General features: G+C 40.2%; 1 protein-coding gene across 1 annotated transcript; it reads left to right on the forward strand.

Annotated features, from left to right (window-relative positions):
- Positions 1–5,685: 5,685 nt before the first annotated feature.
- Positions 5,686–7,430, forward strand: CALHM4 (calcium homeostasis modulator family member 4). The gene is made up of 2 exons (XM_010206492.2): positions 5,686–6,243; positions 7,026–7,430. The coding sequence occupies exons 1-2, from the start codon at positions 5,686–5,688 to the stop codon at positions 7,428–7,430; spliced, it is 963 nt and encodes a 320-aa protein (XP_010204794.1).
- Positions 7,431–10,336: the final 2,906 nt, after the last annotated feature.

A 10,336-nucleotide genomic window follows, 5' to 3' on the forward strand; every position in this document is an offset into this window, starting at 1 on the left:
AGAATGAAAAAAGCAATTGCAGGATATGCTGCACAAGGTAATAAAACAAATTAGCATTTTCCACTTAAAGGAGCTAATAGTCTTCTGTCAGCTCTGCTTCAGCCTGGTGAGTTAACAACTGCTTAGGTAGGAGCAGTATGGGTTACAAGGCACTACTACCACCATGGTTCTGTGACAAAACAGATCTAGGGCATCCAGACTTCTAGAGGAATGAATTCTCTACCTGCCACAGTTGCCAGCTTGTGCAGCCAGCAATGCTTCCAGGGGCTCTTATATAATTTTTAACCTATTATAACCCCTATTTGTAAACATCCCTGCTATGAACATCCAGGAAGGTTTGGCTTACTTTTTCTGTTCTCCTTTTAGTTTTCTGTTAGTTTAGATTGGCAATAAATTTGAGTACTAGTGAATTCAGAAACTAATCAAGTAGCTGTCTTTCCTTACAGGACTTACCTCCACATACATTCCCATCAAGCCCTCTCAAGAAAGGAAGTAAAAATACACAGCCTCAATTGAATGCTATGCTGTCTGTTACTACATTTAATTTAATTAATAGATTCAGTGCTAGAGTAAAATTACAGGTGTTTACTACTGCAGGTACACAAAAAGCAGCAGATGTGATTCACTTGGAATAAGAAGGATCACTTTACTTTTAAAAATATGGTACAGTTATGACACAATTCAACAATAAAAAATAGGACTCTAAGATTTTCAGCTTTTCCTGTGGAAAACAGTCATCCTAACAGCTTTCATCTTACACAGAATGACCTGGTGTTGAGAACTTTAGAATGTAATAAGCCTCTTCTAGTTTATTCCAGGCACTTTTCAGGCCCTGTAAAATCCAGCTGCACTTTATAAGTGAAACGATCGTAGCTACTTCCCATATCTAAATTTAAATAAATGATAAAAGCCAGACATTACAACTCTCTAGACAGTTACTTGCATTTCTAAATTGAGTCTGAGATGGGTTTTGTTTCTTAGATTGTCTCCAACTGGCGACAAGCACCAAATACATGTCTCATTCCAAGAGACATCCCATTTTCCCTAAGAAACTGTACTGCATTGCATTTAAAAAAAAAACAGCTCTAAAAGTTTCTCATTAGCCTAATTTAACTGCAGTGAAACCATCACAAAGCACTTAAATCTACCCATAAATGAGCACCATTTATTTATCCAGTTTTGAATATAAGGATTAATTACTTCAGCCTGTGTTGTAAGTTATGAGTCATATGGGCCTGCAACCATGAAGGAACACTGTGGACCAGAACTGGTAAAAACACATCATAACTGTTTGAATATTCATATGTGTACACATGTATACACTTAAATTCATGTATATAATACGATATATTAGGTAGAATGTACTAGAGTTTGAAAGGTTTGCACACAACTGAGAAAATGAGGCTGAAATGGTGTGTTCAAATAAACTGGGGATTCAGTGCTGCCAATGAGGGAAACAAGTCAGTCGTGGACTGCAGTCACATCTTCAGGAACAGAATTAAGCCATCTTCTTCATTTTAGCTGCCATCTGACTTGCAGCCCTGTGAAAAGAGAAGTTAGCACATAGCTGGCACCTGTCTTAAACCTTAACATAGACTTCCCAGAAATAAATCAAGGCAATTTCAACAGTGAGAAAGTTAGCATTGCCCTCCACATCCCTCTCTGTCATGTTCATCCTTCAGCCCCAAGAAGACTGGTCTGGCAAACTGCTTGAGCATTAGACTTCACCAATTGTCTTCATTCCTACTGAACTGGAAAAAAATCCCAAAAACTAAACCTATACAGTATCTCCTGAAGTTTGAAAGCGTGCATAAAAGTGTGCACTAGCACACTTGTATAGTGGACTAGCTATTATGGGGAAAATGACATTTTTAGAGGTAAGGACATGATCTCTCTAGTGGTCCAGTATCTAAGGATTCTCCCAAACAAGAATATCGCAGAGCACAGTGCAATATAAAGGTCAATACAAACTAGGTGTCAAATGCCTAAAAAAATACCTAAAGAAGTTATTTGAGCCAAAACAAGAACACACTTGCCACAACAGATGGGTGTCCAAATTAGTACAATACAGGATCAGGCTTTTGTTTGCCTTCATCTTCAGCCCAATAGATCTCATGTTAAATATTTCACTCACAGAAAACTCAATTCTTTCAAATCACAAAAAGCAAGGTGTTGGGGTTTTGAAAATACATGGGAAAAAAAACCCCAAAAACATATTTGAAGGTATTTCCCACATCACAAATGAATCCTTTTACTCACATCCCAGTGTGGCCTCTGCTTTAACCACATTTCAGGATAAATGAGTGCCGTTGCTGCCACCATGACTGTGGTGCCCTTCCTGGGAACTGCTGCAACTTCCTGGGTTAGGTTAGGCATTTCATGGAAATGTTTTCAAGAGGGTATTTTTGGATTCTGATGACTACTTTTTGCTCAAACTCGCTGCAAGCACCTAAAATCTCGTATAAATTTGCGTATAAAGCACGTCTGAATTCTGAAGCAAAAGCTGAATGTTAAAAAAATTATTAACAGGTTTCCATTCTCACCTTAACATAAAGCTTACTGACGGTTTTCTCATCGGTGCTTATCCCTTAAGGGACAAGAAATGTCTCCCTTAATCACACCAAAAAGGCCACAAAATTGACCAGCAACCAGGCAGAACTCAGGACACGAGCAGTGCTCCCCTAGGCTCCCACAGGAAATCTGTCCTACAGCTACTCCATAGCATGCTTTCCAACATGCGCAGGCAGGCTTGACATCCATGCAAAATACAACTTAAAATGCAGCTACAGGAGGCACAGAACATCAGCTTCAGAACATCAGTGTTAACTCAGTGATGAAAACATTTGCACAGGACTGGAGAGACCAGGGTCCAGCCTCCCCCTCCAAACTTTACAACAAGAAACCCTCAGATGGAAAACAGAGGAATACTTCCCTCATTCTATCTCCCTTTCCCTGGCCATTAGGTAACAAAATCCTAATATTTTTCCGATCCAATAAATATCAAACTCTTCTCTGTCGGGGAGTTAAGTGCAACTGGTAGAACTACATCAGGAAAGCTGAAGAATACAGTTTCTTCACACCATGGTCACACCACATCGCTAATAATAACTGAGATCTTGGAAGAAAGAGATGAGTGAGTTTTGATTAGATCAGGTGGAGAAAGGAACTAAAACCAAACTCTTCCTTGTGCCATGGCTGCTTTATTTCAATGAAAAGCAAACATAAGAATAAAACCAGTTTGCTTGTGTATGGGAGGATAGGAAGGTGTAATGTGTCTTCCAATAACCATGTTTTAAAAGACAAATCATCCTCAGTTCTTCAAGTAAAGAAAAGCAAAACTACGGCTAAGATTTGCCTGTGTATCCTGTTAGCCTTGGATGTCAGCTGTAAGCATCTCTCTGCCTCATAAGCAAGTCAGCTGTCACCTCAGGTAGTGGTGTTTTGGATTACATTCAGTCTTAACTCTTCCCAGGCATCGGGTAAAGAGCATAAATGTCTATCTCAGGACTCTGGGTACTTCTGCAAAGGCAAATACTTAAAGGCTTGATGTGCCGCCCAAGCTCTGAATTGGATCCAACCCCTTACCTTTTTTTCAGTAACAGGATGACCCAGCAGGATTATTTACAACACAGCATGAAAGTAAATGCCAAAGAAGTGAATATGCAGCAGTACAAAGTTGTTGTATTGATTGTATAAATTGCCTCATTCAACAGCCTTAGGCTGACTATGAATATTTCAGTATTGTACATCTCTTTAGTTTCACATCTAATGTGTTTCTTGAGTAAACAAGTGATGCTTGGGAAAGCCTTCCCCTCTTCCTCCCTTGTAAACAAAATGAGATGTGGGTTCCCAAAGAAAGCTCAGCAGCAATCAATCAAAGGTTTGAAAATGAACTAAAGTATAATGGAAGACTCTTATAAAACACATAGTCCAAACAATTCTGTAATAACATGATGAGTTTATTCCACTGAACAAAGGAGATGACTTTCTTCAAAATATAATGCCACTAGTCCAAAAAAAAGAAAAGAAAAAGTTATTGACAATCCCGTGATACCGAAAAAGAACAAAGCTGCAAGATGGCAGTGTTTGGGCAGCAGCATGATTGTGTTGTGCTACTGCTTTTCCCAAACAACAGGTTCCAGAAAAGCCATGGCAAAGTGCTGCTGGATGTTTCCCAGCATGTTCCTCTATCACTTTGAATTTTGTGTAATGGTGACACAGAGTTTTCAGAGCCAATTACCAGCAAGGACCACGTTGACAGATTGTGACTGGGGATAAGACAAGCCGATGCCTACTTTAACAGCTGTGTAACAGCTGTAAGAGTGTCTCTGACATCCAAGCAGATACCAGGGGTGCTAAATCTGCTTTTTGAGATGAAAGTTATTATTGCAACCCTCTCTGCAAAGGAAGAGAAGAGGCTGTGCAATCAGATGTTACTATATCATGTGACCAAGTCCACACATGCTGGAGACAGCCATCTGTAATGGGAAAACAATTTTTCTCATAGACTTTCTGGCTATTTTTTTTACTGTTTTTGGCAAAAAATGTTTATATTATAGGTAAAAAGATCTTAAACACAAATACTTGTATATTTAGATCAGCATAACCATAACCAAAGTGTGACTCAGAGAAAATTATCAGGAGTGAAAGGTTTTAAAATAATCTCTGTTTATGGCTTGATTTGTGAGAGATGCTGAGAGCCCAGATCATACATCCAAATTCTCAGGAATCAGCTCTGGAGATGTTTAACTGAAAAATTTTCATGTACCTTTGTCCACAGAATGAGATACATACAGAAAAATCTTAAAACTTTGTATCACAAGCACACAATGTAAATGTCAGCTATTATCATGAGCATGTCTGAAGTTGGCTTGTCACTGTGTGAAGCACATAGCTTACACATTACCAAAAAAACTCCTTACAAAGAAAACAGTGTCAGGGGAAGAGACACGATAGCTTTTTGCCACCTACAGGTGAAACGCTAAAATCCTCATGGTCCAGCAGTTAACTGCATCTCAGACTCCAGTGTTCGGGGATCAAATTGCCACAAAATCAGAACAGAATTGGGATTCCAAACTTTGTGCAACTTAAGGAATCATTATCGGTTTATTTTAATGTTGAAGCATTTTAAATACTTCACTTTTTAACAATCCAGTCCACTTAATAAGGCTTTGTTTACTTGTTTTATTTTATGAAGAAATACCAGAAAGCTCTCCTTTTTTTCCCCCCTAGTTCCATGCCATGCTTCTGCTAATTACAATTGATTAGGAAAATATGCCTTGCCAATTAACCTTGAAAGGGTAATCATCAGTTTGACAACATTTAACATTATCTAAAAGGTAGGAAGAATGTGTTGATAGTTGCAGACAATTAGCAAGGGGCTGGCAGAGCTCATAATTGCCTAAAAGCTGTATGTTCCAGAACCACTGAGATAAAATTACTGAATCAATTAAAACACATGAGTGGATGCTTAGAAGTATATTTAAAGCTAGGAAGCAAGGCATTAGCTGTCAGTGTGTAGGGTCAAAAGTTTACTGGGAGGAGAAAAGCTAGCAAGGATTTTTTTGGGGGTTTTCTTTAAGCTGTTGGGTGTTCTGTTCTAGTCTTCCATTAACATTACTTAAATATAACTAAAAGCTATTATTGACTTAAAGCAAAATCCTCTGGTAAAGAGTGAGATCTAAAATGACTTTCCTTCCAAAGTGGTTAACTTTTTTAAAAGGCAAAGAGGTTGTTATTGCTAATGCTATAATTGCAATGTTGACAATTGGTGGGCAGCAACTTTTCTCTTTCTTTACGTTCAGCTGTCCCTGCCATGTTGGTCAGAACCTTATCTACGGTCTGGCTTTTCTAGGAGCTCCTGCACTGATCCTTCTGGTTCTTGGTTATGCCCTCAATAACCAGACTTGGAGGCTGGTTACAGGCAAAAGCTCACCTCTGCAGGAAGAGATTTCACCAAACCGGTTGCTGCAATGCAAACTGATCTGCTTTGTCTTGTGCAGCATCACTGGGAGAGCACTGGTTGCTCCAGTAACGTGGCTAGCAGTCACCCTGATTAATGGCTCCTATTATGTCTGTGCCATGAGTGAGTATGTCTCTGTAGATTATGATGGACCTAACCACAACGTTACTGCGAGTGAACACAGAAGGATGCTGGCTGAATTTCCATGCAGTCAGTTAGTTCCTCCAGAGCTGACCCGGGCAAGAGATGAAGTGATTCTTCTACTCCGATACCAGTCACAAGTGAGTAACTCGTGTTGATTCTGTTGCCTGTGGATCTAATGACAACTAGAATAAATTCTGCCAGCAAACTAGGACAAAACAGGATCAGTATCTTCTGCCTTCAGTGACAAATCTCTGTTTTTAAGCCTGTTTTGTGCCTGTAGGTGGGAACTTTAGCTATACAAATTACTGTCTGCTTGTTCCATTTGCTACCTCCTACTGGTGGATATGTTCTTCCTCGTGTAGTATCTTGAAAAGTCCTATCAAGTAAGATAAATGGAAGCTCAAGAACCAGGGAGGGTATGAAGCTTCTTCATTCATGCGTAAGAAACATGTGACTAAAGGGCTCAGACTGCGAGAGCTCCACATCATTAAAATCTTTAGTTTTAGATCAGATTTAATTCTAAAAGCTTAGTGTAACTCATTATTTACAGAGCATGTAAGTTGTCATTTCATAGAAAACCGGGTTTAAAATATAAGCAAATATAGGCTAGGAATTAAATGGCTTCTCTTTTCACACTAATAGCTGTGGAGGATATTAATAATTAACAAATTATATGAACAACTTATACAACAGAACTTCCTTAAACTTGACAGAAAGTAAGGGCTTTACTACATGGCTACCTCCAGTAGGCAAGGAACGGGTTTGATGGCAACAGATCCTTACCAGGCTTACACCTTGTTAATATTACTATTCAGGAAAAGCAAGTAAAGGTCATCTTATGCATTTTCTGATGCTCAGAAGTTACCACTGTGTATTTGCAGCTTTAACAGGTGTTTTTCTCTTTTTTTGTTGTTGTAAGGTGGCTGGCTGGCTTCTGATTGCTGTGGTAGTCATAACTGTCTTCCTGTCTTACTGCCTGGCAAGCTGTTTCTCCCCACTCAGCTTTCTACACTTCAGATACTGGAGCAGCTATGTCCATAATGAGCAGCAGCTCTTTGACGAAGCAACAGACCAGCACTCCAGGCTGTATGCTATGCAGCATGTAAGGAAGTTCTTTGGCTTTGTCCCAGGGAGTGAAAATGTAAAGGAGATTCGCATCCCATCTCTCAGGGAGTGGCAAGCCATTTCTGGATTGGCTTTTCTAAAACGGGTGGATAAGGAGCATTATGACTACAGCCTCCTCCATGACTGGGCACTCAGGGAGCCTGCAGATAGAAAATACCTCAAGACTGATGAAGACCCTATGGTCAGAACACAGCTCTGAGGGTCCAAGTCCCCACCAACACCTTGCAAAAAAGCAGCAACACGCTTAACTCCACATCAGACCTGAGCTGGTCTGGAACTTTCTGACACCTTATTATGTTGATATGTAAAATGTGAACAAGTATATCCTGTTAATGCAGTCCTTTAACATGTGTACAGACACCTTTCCTGATGGCATCCAACTCCTGTGGGATGTGATAACCTATGTCTAGATTAGGGTGGGCTGTTTCAAGCTGCAGCTCTCTGCTTTCTAATACTTGTGCAAAAGAGATCAGTGTGTCCTAGGAGAGGAAGCTATTTCCAAATGCTGCTTCTTTCCTCCCATCAAAAAATCTTAAAAAATGAACAGCTAGGCTTTGACTGGATCCTATGAGTCTGATCCATTCTGTACAGAACAAAAGCAGATATCCAGCTTGGTCTTGGTGACCCCTAGCAGAAATGTCCTAATTCTTCCCCTTCCACATCCATCTTTTATTAAGTGAATAAAATATACTGAGCCAACCAGAAGCTAAATCTGTGGCTACAGCAGCATGGAAGAAACATACGGGGAAACTTCATCAACAGCTGAGTCTAGATGATGAGAACTTTCAGTTCTGTTAGGAGGTAAAATTCCCACTGAGAGGGACAGGATGTAGGGGTGCAGCTGCACCAACAGGTTACATGTGGAAAATGGAACTCGGATGTGTTCTGGCTTAAAGTAATAGCAAGGTCAGTCTCTTATTCCTTTCAGGTATACTTCAAAATCTCATTTGTGTGCTTGCCTACTGTGAAAATAGCGAATCAGGATGAAAAATGAATCTCTGCGCAGTGTTCTTTCCCTGTGGAAAAACTTGGTATTTAATCATACTACTGTGCCCATAAATATTACTGTGATTAAAAACTACTGAATTTAGAGTAAAAAAGCTTAACAATGTTTTTGTTAATGCAGTGTGGTATAATGTGATGCTACTATCTCTAATTCCCTGTACAGAAGTTTCTAGCTCTAAGATGGGGGGAAGGGAAGGAACTACATACCACTGTTTTTCCTAATGCGCCTTTGATTTCTTTGCCAGGTACATGCATGTGTGCTACAAAGCCATATGCCAGGTGATAGTATCTGCTGTTAATTAACTCCAGTGTTGAAGTATAAAAGTATAATTTAGTACATCTTACTAACAAAAATATGTTAAATTGTAGATCTTGGTAAATGCCTTTGGTGTTAAGGTGTTAATTTCTAAACAAAAGCAAGCACTTTAGCAAATGTGATATATGTACTGCATGATGGGAGAATGACCCATATTCTACATCACTAAACAAATTTGTACACATTCCCACATAGCTACTTCATCTGAAACTGTTAAGAGAACTGCACTGTTTACATGAACTCCTTAGGAAGTAAAGTACCTCTGCTAGTAAACACAATTTCTAATTTCACTCAAAAAATGTGGGTTTTTTTAATTAAAAAGATGTAATACTAAGTGTAATATGGAATACATTCAACTAATTTGTGTATCAAAGTTTTGGTAAAAAAAACCCCTATGCTGGTATTACATTTTGTGTTGTTTGGAACCAAACTGCTGTCTTCATTCTATATGGGTTCTTTCCCTTTATTCTATTGTTTTATGTATGACTACAAAAATTATGTGATATTTGCTATTAAGAGCTGTTTAATTCTTTTAACTTTTTGCTAATTTTTCAAATAAACCTTGTTTTCTATTAGTACTTGTCCTGTGTTTTTCTTATAATAGTTTAATTTAAAATACTAAGTGGAAGTACTAATTTTATTTGTCAGTGTGAAGTCAGCCTGCCAATATACAAATAGACTATCATCCTGTTAGCATATATTCATAGTATTCAATATAGGTGTAGCAATACAGGTGATTGGGTGTATTGCCCTTTACTCCCCGAAACTTGTCATGGACCAGCTTTCAGGAGAAATCACCATTAGAGTAAAATCAATGGCTTGGTTCTGAACAGTCTAACTGACCTGAGTCATCCTACCCAAAATCCATTTATAACTGCAGATTGCTCTCCTGAAGTGAAAATTATTGTCTTTATAACCATAGTGAAAGCTTTTCTGGAAACTGTTAGCTTGTAAAATGCACCTGAGGGAAAAGTGCTGGCCATTAAGACTAACAAACTGATGCAACTTAAAACTGCTCTTTTCGCACCAGCTACTCATCAGAGTCTGCTGCTGTTTAACCCTCAACAGTCTTAAATTCATCCCTAAGGCTTGCTCCCCCCAGCACTAACTTTTTAACTCCTGGTCTGCACTTGCAGAATCATGCTGCCTTACGTGATGGGCTTTTTGCAGTCAGAGTGAATGTTTCACAGAAAGCTTACAGGTGCTTTTACACTCCAAGCTGTACCACCAACTGGCTGCACCAGATGTTCAATTTCAGCCTGAAATGGTATTCAGCCCCTCCCATGGACACTCGTGCTATTCCTAGAGCAACTGCTCTGAAACTCCTTCAGTTTGTTGATCCCTACAAATTCTCAAGGGAAGAACGATAAACAGTGAATACCTGCCTCACATCAAGGCAGGTATTCCTCTACGTGGGAGTCTGCAGACCCTCAGAAGGCAAAGTGCCCTAAGGAGCCCGACTACTCCGCGTACTGCCAGGGCCGGTCTCGCCAGCAGGCGGCAGGCCGGAGCGGGGAGGCGCGCAGGCTGCGCACAGCATCTACCAACCGCGTCACGTACCGGGGGTGAAACGCAGCAAGCCTGTCCTGCCCCGCACAGCCGAAGGCCAAGCTGCGAGTACGAGAACCGGACAGGGGACACCGCACTTGATCACCCTTTGTGAAAGCGACACCGAATCGAGAATCGGTACCAGTGAGCCTTTTACCCTCGGCAGCCGTCCCTGGCTCCAGCCAGCCCGGCCTCCGCCGCGGCACCCACCGCCCGCCTCAGCGCCCAGCGCGCTC

This window comes from Colius striatus, chromosome 2, assembly GCF_028858725.1.
Source record: "Colius striatus isolate bColStr4 chromosome 2, bColStr4.1.hap1, whole genome shotgun sequence".
NCBI lineage: Eukaryota > Metazoa > Chordata > Aves > Coliiformes > Coliidae > Colius > Colius striatus.

Bases quoted from the DNA above. Each gene is read 5' to 3' on its own strand.
- CALHM4 (XM_010206492.2), top strand. From the start codon at position 5,686: ATGACTTTCCTTCCAAAGTGGTTAACTTTTTTAAAAGGCAAAGAGGTT. The intron at 6,244-7,025 runs GTGAGTAACTCG...TGTTGTTGTAAG, and splicing joins TACTCCGATACCAGTCACAA to GTGGCTGGCTGGCTTCTGAT.